The sequence below is a fragment of the Teleopsis dalmanni genome, chromosome 2 (assembly GCF_002237135.1).
Source record: "Teleopsis dalmanni isolate 2A chromosome 2, ASM223713v2, whole genome shotgun sequence".
NCBI lineage: Eukaryota > Metazoa > Arthropoda > Insecta > Diptera > Diopsidae > Teleopsis > Teleopsis dalmanni.
In genome coordinates this window covers 6,593,047-6,613,411 of record NC_051847.1, presented here as the reverse complement: position 1 = coordinate 6,613,411, position 20,365 = coordinate 6,593,047, and the positions used below count along the sequence as shown (strand labels likewise).

The following is a 20,365-nucleotide window of genomic DNA, read 5'->3' as shown; positions in this document are numbered from 1 at the left end:
TTTATTTTCTTCAATGCACGCAAAAATTGTTTAATTTTATAGCAAATCTGCTATAATCCACTCAGTACTTGCTAAAGAGCCGTAACAATGCGATGCATTATGAGCTACAGTATGCAGGTACGTTAAATAGGTTTTACAATTTCAATGAACAACGCGTAGAAAAATTTGCAGCCATTCAAATTTTTCGCGGTAATCACCTGGGCTGGCCAATTTGCCTTGTAATTATCGAAAAACAGATTATATAAATAAAAAAACATTGTCAACAATTTGTGCGAGCATTTTGTATATGATTTTTATAAATTCTTTAATTTATAGTTCTTTTCAAATTTCACTACATATAAATTATTTTTATTTTAAATGTAATGTATGTGTATGCATTTATTACTAAAACTTGTGCTACTCACTACTAGTTCCCTTAATGTGTCAGATCAAGAATTTGTGCTCTATACATTTGTGATTTAATATTTGTATATTTATATATATTTAAATATTATAATTTTATTTGCATTTCTGTATTTATAATTTGATCAAAATTTTCGCTATAATATTTGTTGAATATATACTTTTAATTATAGTTAATATACAAAACAACATGGAATTTATTTTTAAACAATTAATCATTTTAACTATTTAGTATTTCATATTTAAATATTAAATTTTTTTTTCCAAGTTGTAATGAAAAAATAAAAACAAAAATAATTAAAATAATTAAATAAATATATTAAATAATAATATAATAATAAATAATAATATATAACAATAACATATAATAAAATAATAATAATAATATAATAAAATAATAATAATAAATATAATTAAAAAAAAAATATGTGTAATAAATTATAACCGTTAATACTTCATATAAATATTTAAATAAGAATTGTTAGTTTCATTGATACATTTAAATAAAATAATTATAAATAAATATAAATATAATAAATATTTTATAATAATAATAAATATTTATAATAAATATCTAGTTAATAAAAGCCTGTGCAAAAAATATTTAAAATAGTTTTTTTTTTTTAAATTTTTATTTTCTGTACTAAATGAAATTAATAAATAAATAACAATTTTAATTGATTAATAGCAAAAAAAAATTAATTAAAAAAATAATTATTTAAAAATAATTATATTTATTTTTGTTCTTCTTTTAATAAAAATGAATTTATCTCGAACTCTTCTTACATTGCTTTAAAATTTGCTAAAAATATTCATAATTATATTTCAATTTATTAATAACATTTTTTTTTAAATTGTTAATTTTGTTTATAATATTAAGTTTTAGTTTTTAATGAATTGATCAATTAAAGACGGTTCAGTGGTTGCAGCTGTTACCGCAATCCACATATCGTATGCATTTTATTATAAACTTAAATTTTAAAATATTTCAATATGAATCAAATGTCATTTTAATTTACTTAGTTTAGAATTCCTTTCTTTTTTGAATATATTCAAAATTTTCTGTATAAATTCAAAATTCAAATTTCTGCTTTCAACTGCATTATGTGATTTATTGATTACAACATTCTCATTTATTTTCTTGATACACCTTTTTTGGATGATTAAAATTAAAGAGTTTTGTTTGGAGAAAAAGCAAAATTTTTTGTCTCCGGAAAGAATTTTCTTTTCGAAATTCATTAAAAATAAGCAATTTTTTTAAATTAAAAATCATGAGTTTAAATCGGCGTCGCAATATATGTAAGTAAACATAGTTGGCTATAGATTGCTTATAAATAATATATCATTTACTAAATATATGTAGTTACTATAGGCAATAGTCAATATTCAGATCCGCGTTTTCAAATTAAGCGCCAGACTAAGGATTTGTTTGAACGTGACCCTTTCAAAATACAATCATATAATTTTCACTATGCTGAGCGCCCAGCTTTTCCTGTACAAAACCTTGTAAGTCGTCCAATTCCTACAAGTAGAGCTGAGAGTTCCTTCCAAACATTTTTCATGAATTACAAATTCACACCGTCGACGCAAGAAAGAGAGAATGATAGAAATAAATTTCACGAGTGTAGGCGTCGTAAGTACTTGCAGGAATCTAAGGTAAACATAAATTGTCCATTGCACGGAACTAGTAGTAGAGTTTTAAACAATGGTCTTACTGAATCAAGTATCCACAATAGGAGTTATCAAGCAATGGGAAGTCGTAATGATATTAACTATTTACAAAGTTCAACACGTTTAGGCAGCAATCAGCAATCAAACAGCAGAAGAAATAATTACAGTTCCACGGTAAATTCCGTGCCAACAACGTCGCCATATTTACGTAGTGTATGCAATCGCGACTATTTACGTAGTCCTTCCCAAACAAATACGGGAGCAAATGCAATATACGATCGCAGTGCCCGGAGTCGACATAATATAAATCAACATGAACGCTTGGCAACTTCTACCTCAAATGTAAGAGCTACTACATCTGGATATCCATTTTCAAGTATATCCCCGAATAGGAGTCGCCGATCCTTATATGAGAGACGTTTCCCTGATGATTTAGGGTTAAGTAATATAGGGGTTTCTAGATCAAAGTCTGTTAGTGGTAATTTGCAACCGTCTGCGGATATGGCTTCAACCATAAGTGAACGAAATCAATGTTTGCATCCACCGTTGAATCAAACGAATGATACGCCAACACGTTCTGGTTGTCAAATCAATATAAATATCAAAAACTTAGACAACGATACAGATGGTGAACATTTTACAATTAATATAGAGACAAATGACGACTGTGACTTTGACGAGAATATTGACAGAAATAACAATATGAATAGCACCACAAGTAACAGAACTAATACACTTAATACACTTCAAGAAGATAATATTGTGCATACATATAATAATCCGACAACAATTGTGACAACACCATATTCCACAGATAGTATGGTCATTAATCAGCGTGCTTCCAATTATTCCATACCAGCACGTGTACCAAGTAATGAATACCTGCATGCAGCTTTGATCAAACCAATAGCACCAAATTTTGATCAAGATCCACCAAAATATTCCGAGATACGCCCTTTACCAGCCGATCTCAAGAAATTCATATCGAAAGAGCGCTTACCTGCACTTATACCAGTAAAAGTGAATGATTGTCGCACATGCTTTTTAGAAGAGGAGGCCACAAGTCCAAGGCCTCAACACAAACCGATCATTAAGCGTACGGCAACAGCAAATGGCAGTGCGCCGCCTAAGCGTAAGCCAAAGACATTATTGGAAACCCTTAATGTGCCTAGAAAATCATGTTTAAAGCAGACAACAGTAAACAAAACATCCGAAGACAGCAGAATGAAAACAATATCGAAACCTGTGCCAGTAAATAGAAGAACATCGCAGCATCAATCCTTACGTTACAATTATGAGAATCCAAGCGTAAGCACAAATTGTCCAAAAAGGACACAATCCCAAGGGTGCTCATTTCGACGCACCACTTCTCCATTGATTATACGTAGCAATTGTGAGCTATCTAATTCTCCAGTTAATGTTAATATCAATGTGTACACTGATAAACTTAAACTACTGAGAGTTTGAAAAGGTTCTTAAATTCTTGAATTAAAGTCAATGAAGAGAGAGAGAGAAAAGAGGAAACCAAAGAGATCATTAAAATAGAATTTGTTAGATAATTTTAAAGAGTTTTTTTTATTAAATTATGAGTTAAACAAACTCTTCAATATTATCTTGCAAATTTTTTTTTAATGGCTATGTGTGCTATAGCCATGTGCTATGGTGACTGGGAATGCATGCTAAGGCTAAAAAATAGAGCTGCTGGATACTTACTAACTCTTTTACTCTAAGCCCGGTTTATATTGTTTTTCTGTTTAAAATCTACCATAAATTGCATTTTTATCAATAATCCCTGTTTCATATATTTGGAAAAATTTTAAATCCGCAATAAAAAAATTTAATTTAAATTATTTAAATAAACTTTTTAATGACTCAGCTCTTTATTTAGTTCATATTGAATCATTTCAATTTAAGTTCCCATGTCATACGTTACCAATCTTTGCTGGGAGTAAGTATATAATATATATACCTTAATAACACTAATAACAACAACAATAAATTTAAAAAAGTAAACACTAACTTTTAATATTATATAAATTAAATATTTTTGAATAAAAACTAGTAATATAATATAGCATAAATATATAGTATTACACAATTTATTTTTCAAAAAAATATATCACTAGGACAACGTTTGAAGTTACTTTAGTAAAATTGGATATATTATCTGAATCGCCAATGTATTATGTTTTCAATATAATTATCAACGCTCTCTTCTGCTGTTTGAAGATTATTTCAAGCAGTATAAGGACAGGGTTAGGATTTAAAAGGATATATCTGAGATCTTTTCTTTTCGAATTCACATTTAAAACGTAAAATAAAAAGTGATTGAATTAACATATTATAATTAATATACGAATATATATTTAGGCAAAACGACCTTATGTTTGGTAAAAATATATTATCAAAGTAATTTTTATAAGTTCAATTAGTGATATTGATAAATCAGTGATAATTTATGCGAACTGAGTTTAGCTTTAATAAGAGAGCTTCTATTTAAATTATCAAGAAAAAAATCGCTAGAGATGTTCTTGAACAATAAGAAGAAGAAGGATAGAAATTATGTCTTATCTTATCTTTTATCTTATAATCGTATATGAATTAACTTGAAATTAGAGTTTATTTTAATAAAATCAAAGTAGATCTGAACATGCTAAGCTAATATAAAAAAATCATAAAAGACGATTCTTTGGTGTAGAAAAGCGCATTAATATGTTTCAATTTATTTTATTAAAACAATTTCCTAACTTTTTGTTATTATTAAGCAATATATATATATAATTAACTAATCAGTTAAATAATTAAATTATTTTTTAAATAACAAAATTTGTTGTGGGTCATTTATTGTTCATAGAGTGAAAATAACAAAAATTAAAAAGTGATTATATATCATAATAATCAAGTTTAATGCACTTAACTAACATACATCAATAATATGTGTTGACTAATTTACTAAAGTAACTCCAATCATTTATTTTACTGATAATCAAAACAAATTTTAATTATAGCTTTAGCAATTAAAGTAGTTGAAATATAAATAAAAAATAAAAATTTTATTATTTAATAAATAATTTTTTTTTTGTTTTTGGTGTTTTGTTAAACACTTGCCTTTACGACATTATATATTTTTGATAATACCATATAAACTTTTTTAATAAAGAATTTTTTCATCATTAATAATTAATATATGTATATATATTTAATTTGTATATATAAGAAAATAACTTTAAGAATATTTTCAACAATGTTAGTTAGTTTAACGATAAAGTGCATAATCATAACATGTGCATTTTATTGTTCCCAATTTTTGTTACCTTTTCAATCATCTGAGTATAGTTTAAGCAACACTTAAGTATTTATTTTATATATGTATAGTCTCTATTGTTGATTATTGGATATAATTATTAGAGATTCAAATGTTGGTAGGCTCAAGTCCGTGGTTTGATAGCAAATATTGCCTTCAAAAATTTATATTTAATTTATGTTTATATTGATATTGTATAATATTATTAGTATTATAGAAACTTTGGGACACAATAAACTTCATATGATATTTTTGATATTTTGGTTGATTTCGAAAGATTTTTTTTTAAACTCATTCAAGTTAAAATTATAAAAATTATATATAATATATCTTACTCATCATCATAGTTTTGATAAGTAACATAACGTACCGCCGACCGTTCGCCAATTATAAGAGACTGCAACGGAAAAATTAATTGATTTATAAAATTTAAGTTGATATACATATATATGATATATATTATTTTATATATATTGTTAATGTGAAAGAATATAGACAAAAAATTATGATAACAAATCATGCGATGTATTATTATAAATAAATAAATTAAAATAATTGCTTTATTTTAATTAAAACTTTATTTTTAAAATTTATTTTATGTAAATATATAATACATATAAAAAAAATTTAAGATGTAGAACATTTATTGGTACATTAAATTTTAATTATTACTTTCAGGCGGCAGTAATAAATATCAGATGTAAATTAAAGAATGTAGAGAGAGAAAAAAGAGAAAGAGTGAATAGGGAGGAAAACGAGTTAAAAAGAGTTATGAAATTTTGTTATAATGGAGGAGGTGTGTTTAGGAAAAGCGAATAGTAGTGAAATGAGGATTTTGAGAAAACAATGGAAGTAAATTTTTGAAAAACCGATTAGACCCATGTTATATAAAGTGTCACGGGCATGTCAAAATTGGATCACAGTTTGTGTCACGTCAGTTTGTCAATTTCGTATTTTTACTATTACTTTTGTACTTTTTTGTTCAGCCTAAATTTTAAAGGAAATATATACACACACATCCATAGAACACTGCTTTGACTAAGTGACGAGGCACATATAGTCTTGGTTCTCTTGACCGAATTTAAACCGATATTTTTTTTCTCTCACTCACAATTTTTTAATGTGCTTTGAGAGCAACAACAATTTTAATTATGACGTACCCGTGGCATCCTACATAATGTCTATTCCGTTCAACATCAAGACTATAAATTTGATTTATATATTTAAATGTTTCAGTGCATTTAGAACTAATTTCATCGATAAAAGATATGATATTAATAAAGAATTCTATAATCATAAACACTATCGTACGTATCGTATCGTACTAGAACTAAAGTAAAGAATTAATTAGCGGCTTGTATTATGAACAGCTTATAAAACTTTTTTAATTAGTTCGATATAATTGATGATAATTTGTATTGAGTTAGTAATTTAAATATTTCTGTTATCGGTTTGCTAAACATATTGTAAAAATACTCCTTTCCCTACTTGTAGTTAAAATTTAGAATAGATAGTTCGTGGCATTATGGAATCTAAATAATTTTGTATGAAAAAAAGCATCAATGTTAAGTAACTATAATATTTTTATACAGATTTCTTAAACATATTTTGGCATTTGGTGTAAAAATTATAAATCAATAATAATTATTATAATTATATTACAAAAATCAATTTTTAATTAAGAAACTTTTTTTTACATTAGCTATTTATAAAAGCTTAACACTCTACATAATTAACTAAAAACTCTAGTTTATAAAAAATAATATTATTTGATCTAATTAAAAGAAATACAATTTACTAACTAAAAGTAATAAAAACTGTATAAGTATTTATTCATTAAAAATATACTACAAATAAATAATATAGTCATGTCATATGAAAGCAAAAAAAAGTAAATTAAAGCCGTTCGCTTTCAAAAGCAGCATTCATCATGCCATCATGCTTAAAGGTTGTTTCAGTTGCAGCCATATTAATTGTTTCATTGCCATTATTTGTATCAGCACTATTAGTGCTACAAACCTTCTTTTCTTCCTTAGTGGGAGGATTCTTCAATAGTCTAAGTAGAGGCGCATATAAGAAACATATTATGGCAATGCCGAAAAGCATCCATTCAAAACCAATCGATTTAACAAGCGTACCGCTTAGTGCAGGACCTACAGCGAAACCAACGCAGAACGCTACATCACCTAGAGCATAAACGCTTCCATAAACTGCCGAATGTCGTATGTCAACGAGATAACCCAATTCCGGCATCATTGACGAATCTACCATACCAATCGCAAAGCCAAGTCCAGCATTTGGTATAATTAGATGAGTTATCGAAGTTGCAGTTGGAATCTTTTTAAATATATATAATATTTTAAAATATAAAAAAATATAATTATGAAAGTTTCTTACCATAATTAAACAGCCACCAATAATAACCAAGCCCAAACAAGCTGCGAACCAACGCCCTATTTTGTGACCCAAAGGACCAAACAGATTTGTGCCAATTAAGTAACTTATTGAAGCGGGAAGAAATGCAACACCTTGCTCCCAACGTGTCGCTCCCATATTATCTACCATCCATAATGGTAAAGATGGTTCTAGCATAGCAATACCCATATTAGCAAAAGTTATGGCACCTATTGTTAAAAAAAAGAGATAAGAAGTAAACTTTAGATATGCTTAAAATAAATTGAATTTGCACAAGAATTCAATACACAAAAATTTTTCAGATCTTTCAGAGATTTGTTATATTCACAAGTCTGATTAAGCAATTGTTCAGTTTCATAAAAATCTGTCTCAATTACACAATTTTAGTTTAAAATCTAGAAACTAACTTTGTGAGATATGCCATTCAATGCTTATGTTATAGTTTCAAGATATTTTTGTATTCTCATATTTATTGTTTAAGTAAATGTGTGTTTATATATTTACCTGCAGCTATAAGTATATATGGATCACTAATTAGTGCCTTTAAGGAAGGAGGTTCCGATTCAGCATGTTGTATCGATGGTTGCAACATAAACAATTGGAGTAGACCGTCACCTAAAGCCAGCGCAGACAGCACCAAAAATGGCGCAGACTTGCCTATGAATTCATACATTATCCCACCAAATGGTGGACCAATAAGAACACCCAATGCCAAACCGCCTAATGCAATGCCCATTGCATTCCCGCGCTCTTTATCATCTGTGTAGCGATCAGCAAGCATGCCCATACCAGACACAGACGAACACGATGAGCCAATACCTTGCAATGCACGCGCTATAAAAAGTACCAGATAGGAACGTCCAAAAGCAAAAACTATAGCAAAAATAAAAAAACGGTACATGTTAGTGTATGTTTAAACTTATATAAAAACTTATTATATTACTTACTCAGCGTAGACAAGAACATAATTACGAAACCAGCAAACATTGGAATACTATAACCAATCCTATTGAAGGCAATAAATTTAATTAATATAAAATATTTTCATTCCAATTAAACAATGTCTGCGAAAATGGGTAATAATAACAAAAGAATTACGGATATATGGGTTTTTAAGTTATATAGGTATTATTATTTTCTTTGTATAAGAAAAAAATAACTATTTGCAATTAGTAAAAAATTTCTGGAGAAAAAAAAAAATAAAAAAATTCAATAATATTAATTGATCTTATAGTTCTAAAAATAGTGTATAGTTCTAAAAATTATATGGATAATTCTGTGAATACAAATATCCAATTTCTCACGAAATAGTTAATATAGTTTGGTTAGACTTCATCGTTCCGTATCAAATGTTTACGATATGAAGTGAATTCGAATAGTTCAAACTTTTCGAATGTTTAAAATTTGAGTTATGAAGTTTGTATTATAAACATATATTTTACTACCTGTGCGTTAAAGGTCCAACAATTGGATTAACTAGTAACTGCACAAAGGCCTTAGAAGCAAATAAAATGCCAACTTCCACCGTTTCACCCACCAACTCATTGTGACGCTCCTCCAACTCACGATATAGGGTTTCATTTTCTACAATAAAGAAAATTTAGTAAATATTATTAAAAAAAATATTAAGAAGAAAAAATTAATTAACCCATTAGTGCTGTATACATACCCTCTGGGGATAATGTTGATACTTCCACCGTGGGCAACAAATCGCCATCGCTGTTGCAAGGACACTGCGTTGGTGGAGGCGGTGTGTTTAGGGTTAATGGTGTGCGCGGAAAACTGTCAAGTGGTGCATCCGGATGCCGTATATCGTACAGGAACTCGGGTATAATAGGAACTAGGAAAAAAACACGGTTGAAATATAATTAAGTCGTTATTTGTAGACAATTAAATACAAACGCAACAACACTGAAAATGTGTAAGAGCGTTAGTCTTAAACGTGTTAAGAACTTTTAATTGCTAAGTTAAATGGTAGACGAACTAGAAAACTGTATGGAAATGTGGTAAGTGCAATTTGGTAGAGTAAAAGTAAATGTAAAAGCAATTTCAGTTAAAATTGAATTAGGCCACATTGCTGTGTACTCCATCCAGATACTTGCCGACAATTAAGTTAAGTGACGGCACAGATTGTTGTAAAGTACATCATACAATATTTGTACGGTATATACAAAGTAATTAAAATATTCTTCATACTTTTTTCAAATTAACTCTATGCAAATAAAATACTGGATTGCTACGAGTCTCCCAAGGGAGTGCGGCAACATTGCAACTACAAACTGATATGGGCTTATGAATATGTGTGTATTAAGGAAGCATAGACCTTCTGCATGCACAACTAGTTACCAGATATTTATGTTGTTCACCCATCAATTCTACATATACCATATTTTCATTGAATATTGCCGACCGCATTTCCGCAAGGTGGTCGTTTTCGGTAACGAAAGCGACGTATATGGCAATTGCGCCTGCCGCTCGTGTTAAACGGAAGTAGGCATTTATGAACTTCTGAAAATTAAATTTATTATTTGTGTGCTGCACTCAAATAGTTTCCAGTATAATTCCATAAATTCCGTTACATGAATTTTGAAGTGCACCCAAGGCACTAAACTTTCGGAATGCAACAACTGCACAGAACGTGCTGCCCATAATTCGTTGTTTTTGTTTTGCAATTGCATGCCGCTGAGTATTTAACTCAAACCGATATGCGTTATTTGCAAACATTACTCGATTGCAGCGAATGTAGTTCCATAGATACTTATCAAATTGTCGAGATATAGGATTAGTGCTTGAACACAACACTTAAGTGCCTATTTTAAGAGCAGCAATTAAAACAAAAGTTGTTAAAAGTGTTTTCAAACCACTTAACATCTAATCTTAAGGTTTTAAATAAAGTCTACCTTTATTTGTTTATAACTTTAAGATACTTTTTTGTTCTATTCAAAAATATAAGAAAACATGAAAACTACACTCAGTACATATATAAATTTTGTATATATATTATACATTATGATATATTAACACACATTAAACGATAAACTTATAAGAAAAAACGATTACTTATTTCATAATTATTTTTAATTATATACGAAACATTTTAAGCAGTCACTTTTATATAAATTTTTGACTTGACGAGTAAAATCCAATTAAAAATCTACTACTTTTCGTTTTGCCTATTAGTGTCATCCTTAACAAATTAAACACGTCTTGCGTCCTCCTTTTCGATTTATATTGTAAAAGACGGATTCACGTCAAATATATTGCAAAAAACATTTGTTTCTTTGAATATCAGCTAATGCAGATATAATAGCTACAGAGTATTTTCTCCAACCAGTAGACATGAAATAAAATGTGTCCTGCAATTGCTCCTATGCTTTACTATATACTATACAAATATGATTAACGACCAACTTATTTCGAAAATTATATAGTTTACTGTGTTTTAGTTAATGCAGATATAATTCTTGGAGATTACTATCTTTTCCTGGTGACGGCAAGGTCAAAAGTATATACCAAAATTAATTAAACTATCAGCTCTTGCTACAAAATTTGCTTTATGCAACAGAATAGGCTCTTCAACTTTCAGTAAACTCCGCTATCTTTCAAGAAATGCAGATTTACCTTGGGTTGGGACCTTAGTCTGACGCATGACACACTTTAACTGATTGAAATGTATTATCCCACTTAATTCTGATTCAGAGCGTTATTAATAAGCCAACAACTTGGATTATCTGTAAAAATTTTTTAGTAAGGTATATGTTAAATGCATTACTTCTTTTTTAGCTGCAGTGAATATGTAGTCTTTTAGATATGAGTGAACTGAGTAACGCTGAATAGTAGGAGTGTATTTTATACAAGTATGTGTTCTAAAAATACATTGTTTCGAGAAAGAAAAATATTTTAAAATAAAAATATTTTTATTGTTTTTAGAAGTTCTGAAATGAAAATTTTAATAGAACAATCCGTAAGTCTATTATTATTGCAATTCTTTGTAGATATGCCCTCCTTCATCTTTGCTTGTTTAAGAGTAAAAGTTTAACGCCTCCTAATAAATTTGAAAATGCTATTATTTCGCAAAAAATGCAACTAAAAAGTTTTTAATGAAAACTGACGTTGTAGGTTGCCATTCAATTAATAGTTTCCGGTGTCTTCACATGTACTTACAACAATAGCGGAAGTAGAATTCGCGTGCCAAAGACACTTTAACCACAAATAACAAACTGGAGTTCCAAGCTGGTCGCTAGGCAAAGAGTGGAAAATTTGTTTGTAGTAAATTTTTGTATGCTAAGCTGACAACTGAAATATCTGTCCATAGAGGAGCATTGGCTCCAAGTCACATGGCACTAAAACTATTTTTGTGTCACATTTTTTATGTTGCTTAATATGCAAAACGTGTGACGACCCTACCGCAACCAAGTTGTCCTGGTATTTCCGTAAACAAATCGCTATAAAAAAGAACAAATCACTCGTGCAGGATTTTTCGATAAAACATTGAAATGAATAAACAGGTGAAATTAGTCACATTGTAACAAGCGACATCAGTACAGTTAAAAACTGGGGATTTTGTCATTAAAACAGTATGTTTTAATTACTTTTTATACTCTAATATAATAGCATTGTGAGCTGATTAACATGCAAATGTCTGGAACACAAGCATAATTGCAGAGAAAGTTAGCTAATATGAAAAGCACAACCATTTGGGAGTCAGCAAGTCGTCCGCTGTTCGTACGCTCTGTTTGGCTAGAATCTACGGAAACGGGACGCAGCTACAGGCATTTTATTTTGGATTATGAACCGCGGCAGATAAGGAGGCAACGATTTAAAACGGAGACATTACTTTGCAACAGTCGTCGAGGTTCGTATTGTTAAATTAAAAGATATTTGAAAGTATTACAAAAAAATTTTTTTAGAAAGTTTTGAACACAATATTTGCGGGGATTTTACTGAAAGTGATACAGCCAATACCTCAGTAGATAATTTATTATTAATAGCTCAGGCTAGAGTCGAACCACATCAGCAATCAATGCAATCGCAAATAAAGCAACAGCATCAGAAACTTACTAGACGTACGAGACGTTCATCATTCTGCAGCAAAAAACCTATCGAATTCGAAAACTTATATAAACGTGATTTCCATGAGAATACATATTATTCCAGACGCAGTTCTCTACAGGATATACAAAGTACTTTAACTAATATTTCCTCAAATGCAGATGAGCGTCTTGCTGAACGTGTTTTAAATTGGTTAGACTTGGCAGGTAAAACGAATATTTTAAAAACCGAGAAAGAAACTCATGAAATGGACACAATGCCTCAAAAGAATACAAAACCTAGACGTAAGAACTCATTCGCTTGTAATAGTGCACACAATTTAAATATAAACCAAACTATGCCAAATATAAGAGTACGTAAAAAGCCAGTGGAACCAGTGGAAGAACGAAAACGTGCAGAATCTGTAAAACATATAACAATAATATTTAATAGGGAAGGTGTGCCCGTCCGACTGAATAGACCAGCACGAAACATAGATCTTTGCGAATTATCTTCCAGCGCTGGTGCAACTCGGCGTTTAGCCGGCACGTTAGCTTCAGCACGACTCTATAATAATTCAGCACACAAAATAGGCCAAACAAGTGCAGGCGGTGGACGTCACAAGCGCAATGACCTTGTAAGCGATGATTTGGGTAAAACCAATTTTCACAAGCGTTATCATGATGCCAAAAAGCAATTGCATATATTTATGCCAAGTCTACCAAAAAAGGGTTTCCAAGCTGTCAATCATGAAGCAAACGACTGTATAAGCATGGAAGATAACAGTCAACTGAGTAATAATTTCAGTGAAAATTGTACTGTTAATGATTAAGATTTAAGGTACATAAATTATATTGAAGAAAGTTTGCCCAAATTTTGATTGTAGGTATATATTATTTTGTATTTGTAAGAAACAATAATTGATTATTAACGACATTAACAACATTAGTAACTACACCTATAAAATTGACTTCGAGAGGCGAGTATCAGATATTTTGCAGAAATTGATAGTTTAGATCAGGGATGTCTAGAACAGATAATATCGCGGGCCAGTACAAATCACTGAATAAGTTTGAGGGTCGCAGATATATAGATATACATACGATCAATAAAATACAGCGATAATAATTTATCTTTTATAAATCTATTACTATCAGCATTATTAATATTAGCTGTTGCCATTCGAAAAAATTTTATTTTTAATGTAATGTTAAAATAATGAGCTAAGAAATATATACTAAAGTCTTTGTGAACTGTAATAAATTATTTAAAACATTTTAATTCATTTATTTTGGGATGCCAAAAAAATAAAATAATGTGATGTTATTTATGTTTCTTCATATTTCTTTATAGTTTTTTTTATTAAATATACTGTACCTTTATTAAGGTCTAGATATATATTTCACTTAAGGTAGTAAGCTACTTCTTAGGAGTTTGGTTTTACTTCCAAACAATTTTTTTCTGCTACACTGATTTGTGAACCTGATGATTTCTTAAGTGCAATATTTTACACTAACAAATAGATAGATAGTTGGTAGTGAAAACTGTGTCATGAAAAAGTAACCTAAGAAAATTGATCTGTTGTGATATCACAGAGCAGTTTTTTCCCCCAGGAATTTTAAATTGATATATTTCAATTTGTGATAAAGAAATTATATATCGCTTTGATAAAATCATTATGTTTCATACACACATTAACGCTATTGGGTAAGAATGTAAGCAACTGAGAACTGAAGCTGAGATAGATGCTTTTTAGGAAGTGTTGGACAGATGGGCCCTAACTTTGATCATAGTTCGAAGTAATAACTAATATTCATTTTTGTAAAACGTAATTTATCAATGAACTGAATCAAAATATAATTTTTGTGGCTTTTAAAAATAACCTAAGTTTCTTACTTAGGTTAAAATACGAAGCTTTTTAATGTGTTCTTATAGTGGAGCAATAGCATCTCTTGTATTTCTTTTATTACACAGTTTAGATGGTGATTAACCTTCTCTAATGAACTTATATTTTATTTCATGCTCTTATTTAAACTTAACTGTTTGTCCTAAAGTCTATAATGGCGTCAAGCATTTTTAAGCATTCATACCATTGATATTTAAAGTAAGTTATTAGGTGTAACTCAAGTACTTTATAGAAAGGACGTTATTATTGCATTTTCAAAAAGTTATGAAGTAACCAATATGAATTAATTTAAATTTTACATTTGATTTTCTGATTAATGTAAAATATTAAAAATAATACACTCTTACTTCTTACTACAGTAACTAATTATTAATAACTACTATCAGTCATCATTTCATTATCATAGAGTGTCCAATAGTAATTAGTTAATTGGAAAAATTTTTTGATATATATACTGCCCGTGTGTGACCATAACGAGTATTTCAAAAGTCTTTTTTTAGTCCGTGGTATTTCAGAATGTTCTTATTTGGTACACCGCAATCACTTAACGACGCTTTCAGTATAACACTGTTTCTAATACGATATACTGGGCTCTTTCCATTTATATATGATGAACAAAAGAAGATATTCGTTTGGTCTTGGAAGTATTGTCTGTTAACAATTATACATTTGGTATTATACATTTATGTAAATGTAACTTTGCTCTACGAAAATTGGTGGAGATATTCAGAACCAATCGCTGGTAATTCAATTTTTGCTGCTCTAGGAAATTTGTTTATACGCATGTTAAATAATATCATTACTGTGACAATATTGTTTCCGGCAGTACTGGGGAGTATGCAAAGCGTTACAGGACTCAATATTTATTTGCTTCTAATGGAACAATTTAAAAACATAGGAATTTCTGTCACGAGCATATATCGCAAAGTATACTACGTAGCAATCTGCACGACTATAATCGTTACGGCTATTCTAACTTTCAGTATGTGGCATGCTCTTTACTTCTTTAAGCGCTTGAAATATAGCGAGCCATCTATGAAATTCTATATTGTTATTCTATTATCTGACTTCTACAAAATTATTTTCATGTTTTATGTGTGGCTACGGCTTTATACGATATATATGCTATCTAATCAATTGAATAAATTCCTTCAGAAATTGGTGGATGAACAGCAAGCTTGTTTTGAACGTGAACGTATAAAAACATTGGACTGGACTAATGTCGGTTTTATTGAAGTGAATCAATAAGTAAAAATATATGTGAAAGATTAAATAATAATTATTTTTAAATGAAATTTAATTATTATTTATTCAAGGGTAAAAGTTAAGTGAATTGACTTAGAATAAGTTAGAGTACATATATTATAGAATATAGCGTACATATATATTACGTAGTTTTAATAACTTACTTGTAGATATTTTTATTTATACAATTAATGAAAATACACAGAATAAAAAAATTAATAAAGTAATTTCATCTTCTCATGTGCAGTAAGTGTTCAATTTAATTTAAATATGTATATTAAAATAAAGATGCCAGCTAACAGCATTTGAAAAGTGGAAAATAAGAAAATAACCTCAATATGAAAGTCTATAGAATACATATCTTCTCAATGTTAAAAAAGTTTTTATTATTTTTCGTCAAAAACAATTCAGAATACTGGAACCGTGATTGAGCTTGATGATCTGAATCCATCTGTATGCCTATACTTAAATATATGGATGATAAAATTTTGTTATCTTCAGTATTGATGTCTTAATGGTTAAAGAATTTTCTGTAGTTTTGAAATTGAAAAAGCTTAGTGATGGAAGTTATTTTCTGGCAATGACTATCTCGTTACGATTCTGTTACCAATCATAACAGATACCGTTGACAGATCGTTTTTCGTTATAAATAGAAAATGTTATTCGTTGCGATAGTTTCAGTGCGCTTCTTATAATACCTGTTTACTGAATATTGCAGTTGATCCGGTTGAAGTAGACTAACTCTAATCGAGAAAAAGCAGGTAATTCCAAAATATTTTGATTTTTAATCTATAGGCGTCCGTCAAAACATTTTTGACTACGGGTTTGGTTATGACGCCACTAAAATATATTCAGATATTTATAAATATATTCAGATATAAATATATCAGATATTTGCTATAAAGGTTTAACTTCTGAATAATGTCAATTTCAAAAAGTAATTACATACGTTGTTCATTCCTACTTTATCCTTCACAAATAAATGCAATTAATACACGAGTCTATAAAAGCTTATTTATAATATGATATAATTTTGGAAAGGGTTCTTTTATTTATGGGTATTACCTTGAAAAGCCTAAATAATTACTATTCAAGGGTAATAAGTCATATTTGTGCGCACATGTCACCTATCTTTGACAGAACTATGTGTGTTACATGTTTCTATTTGCATGCAAATATTACGCAGGATAATGCACGTACGACAACTTCCGCCGGAGTTTTTGTGGATGGGGTGAAAGCGACCTAATAAAAATAAAAACATGTACATATTATAAAATACTTAAGAAAGCAACAGACAGCCTAGACAACTAGAAGGCAAATAATCATGCATGGGAACTATTAAAGGAGCTTTCATTTTTTACAAATAAACGAAATTAATTCAATTTATTGATTTTTTATTTGTTGTGGCGCCATTATTTATTTGTATGCCATTTTTATTATTACTGCCATTATTGTTATTGTAGCAAATGTTATATTTGTTTATAACCATTCGAATGTAGTAAATTTATGAATTCACAAGTATAACATTTCCATGTGACTTTTTCTATAGAAATTTTTCCTCATGTTTATTCCGTGTTTTTAGTGCAGTTAACTAGCACTGTTATATATTTTCATCTATTCGTTTTTTTAAGTGCTGTTACCTGGCATATAAAATCTTTTCTCATTTCAGCTTAATCAACCAGTGTCTGCATGTGTCAATTACTGACAGGATTTTATTTTGTTATTGATAAAAATTTAATACCGAGAGCCAATTTAATCAAATACAAAGTGATTGGGATTTTTAATGTGCTTTTGCAAAACGCAGATTTTATAGTCATATAGTCATAAAATTTAATGAAAATTGCGTATCGAGACTGCTACAATAAAACTTCCAGTAGTACTCATTAATTAAAAGATTTTTTTTAACAAAAGTGTGGCCAAATGAGCTATTTGCAATAATAAGAGATGTAGTTATGCGTATGGAAGCCTTTCTAGCTTTTACTCAATAACGAAAACCGAGAATCGTAGGACGAAAAAGGATCCAAGTCGTTTCGTGGTCCACTTCGGCTAGTCCTTCATTTCAGTTGAGCCACTTGCTGGACGGTGCGCTCTCTCAATGTCTCACAATATATTTTTATATAAAAAAGTGTAATTAAAAAATAAATTAACTGCAGGTTAATAAGAGCACAAACACTTATTGTAATTTAATTAATAACATTTTTTAGATTAATATCGCATCTTTATGTGGTTGGTATTTAAAAATACCATAGCGTAGAGCATAAAGCCTCAGTTATCAGTTATCAGTTATAGAAGTGCTTTATTTTTTCTGAAAATAGTAATTATAAAAATTAAAAATTTTTAGTATAAACACAAAATAGTTTATGCAGTTATCACTAGAGAATCCCAATGACTCACTATATCGTGTATATCGTGATTATCACAGGTTTCATAATTATTTATATAGACAAATTTCTAATAATTTTTGAAGAGATTAACATTAGAGTCCACAAGTCATCTGTAGCGTATCTTAAGTTTTTGTAACAACCTACAGCCGAACCATACTATTAAGGACATAAATAGCTTTATATCTTTGAACTTTAAAAGTAACCAAAAAAATAATGAATTAAGCAACAAAACTATAAAACTATTTTAATTTTATTCGTGCGGTATTTTTACTTTATTATAAATGGCATGGAAAACCTCCATCTAAAACTTTACAAAAATAAACAAGACGAATGCTTTACTGCCTTTAGTGTTTCCCATTTCTTCAAATCATGACAAAAATCTATTAAAATTTTACGTACTCATAATTAGTAAGCAAGTAATATTCTTTATTATCCACTAAATACGAGTATATGACTTCCAATTAACGAGCAATGGCATGCTTCCCATAGTTCATTGCTATAGTAAATTGTTGCTCTCTATTTAATAATAAATATCTTTATTGACTTAGGCCCAACTAACTATTGGTATGTTCGAAAAATATGAAGGCGGTTCCGTATTTTTAGCTGTTTCGTTTATGAATATAAAATAAGTAGGGTGTCGATAAAAAACAGTGTTGGTAAGTAAATGATTTGTTTCATTAGTTTATGAGTTTTGTTACTGAAAATTAAAAGATTCTTCTTGGTCGGGTGATTGTAGTGTTCTGTTTCAAACGGGATCTATCTAATACTGACAAATACTATCTATCAGAACATACCCCATGAAATCTATTACCAGTTTGCAAGAAAGATAAAAGAAACTTAAAGTAATAAGAAATGATAAATTTTTTTGGTGAAAAAAAATTCATATATATTGACTTTTATATACCTATTATATATATAAAAAAATAAAACTAATATGCAATACATCTTATATTTTTAGTTCACTCTCTCTATCCAGCTTTTTCAAATGTCAATCATACTCTTTAATTAGTAAGGATCATGATCTGAAGACAATATCTGTCAAAATTACTTATCTATAATATAGATAAGTGCTTTTAGCAATATTACTTACAAGCTTATTGAATATACTATATAATATTAATGTTATATTTTAGGTTTATTAATCAAAATTTGGTATTCAAGAAATAATTAATTTTAATAGATAAAAGATAAAATAAAAAATAAAAGAATAAAAGAATAAAGGAATTTTTAAATAAAAGAATGGATAAAAGAATTTTAAACAGTTCTGAACACTATGCGTATTGGCAGTTATTAGTGAAAAAGTCACTATAATATAATATTTATGAAAATATTTTAAATATTAGTTAGTATAGTGTTTTGGGAGCCGTCAAAATATAATAAATTATTGACATGCAATGCAGATACGAGTATATGTAAAAAAAAATAAATGAGTTCTCGCTATAGTTTTCATTTATATTAACTAATAGTAAGTTGTTGATTTTGATATGAAATATTCGATACAAAAGTATGTGTAAGTATGAAAATATTTACCCCCTTCCTAGTTGCTTTACACCCTTTATAACCATCAAATATGTGTCTACAAGACTGATTGGTTTGTGAATATTTCATTTAACGGACGTGAATATTTCCATTAAAACAAAGGTTGTATGACCTTACGTCAGTGTATGCCTCCTTTCTATCGACTTTCATGTGAAACGAGGTATGGGATCTTATGGATGGAAAATTGACATAGTCATCGCCATCGTCATCGTCATCATCGAAAATGTTGTTACTGTTGTGAAAAGCTATGTATATACATACAAGTATTGTTCAGTATTTCAAGGAAAGTTTGACTAAAAATACTTAAAAAAAACGTTAAAAGCGCAACAATATTCGTGCGAAGGCTTCTCGACAAAAGGATAACAAAATATAGCGAAAGTTTATTGTCGTGTCTTATTAGTGTTTCACCTGCGCGTATAAACGGTTGTGCAATTTATAGTTCATAGCAATTTTTGTAAAAATAACTAT

The 20,365-nt window shown here is 29.0% G+C and overlaps 2 protein-coding genes across 4 annotated transcripts in view; one reads left to right on the top strand and one right to left on the bottom strand.

Moving 5' to 3' along the window:
* The first annotated feature begins 1,600 nt into the window (after positions 1-1,600).
* On the top strand, positions 1,601-3,885 carry LOC119682078 (hybrid signal transduction histidine kinase A). Of its 2 annotated transcripts, none has more exons than XM_038095426.1 (2): positions 1,601-1,701; positions 1,775-3,885. In XM_038095426.1, the coding sequence occupies exons 1-2, from the start codon at positions 1,674-1,676 to the stop codon at positions 3,538-3,540; spliced, it is 1,794 nt and encodes a 597-aa protein (XP_037951354.1). In that variant the 5' UTR covers positions 1,601-1,673; the 3' UTR covers positions 3,541-3,885. The 2 variants fall into 2 exon arrangements, with proteins under 2 accessions (XP_037951354.1, XP_037951353.1); XM_038095425.1 differs by having other exon boundaries at positions 1,766-3,885.
* A 1,463-nt stretch (positions 3,886-5,348) lies between these two features.
* LOC119680609 (synaptic vesicular amine transporter) overlaps positions 5,349-20,365 on the bottom strand; it is a gene marked incomplete at its 5' end in the record, with an annotated part of 37,549 nt that continues 22,532 nt past the window's right edge. Inside the window, 7 exon segments of one of the 2 annotated variants that reach the window (XM_038093522.1) lie at positions 5,349-5,774; positions 7,397-7,714; positions 7,775-8,001; positions 8,297-8,665; positions 8,740-8,798; positions 9,238-9,376; positions 9,462-9,632. In XM_038093522.1, the coding sequence (XP_037949450.1) occupies positions 5,709-5,774; positions 7,397-7,714; positions 7,775-8,001; positions 8,297-8,665; positions 8,740-8,798; positions 9,238-9,376; positions 9,462-9,632 (1,349 nt within the window). In that variant the 3' untranslated portion in view covers positions 5,349-5,708. 2 annotated transcript variants of the gene reach the window in all.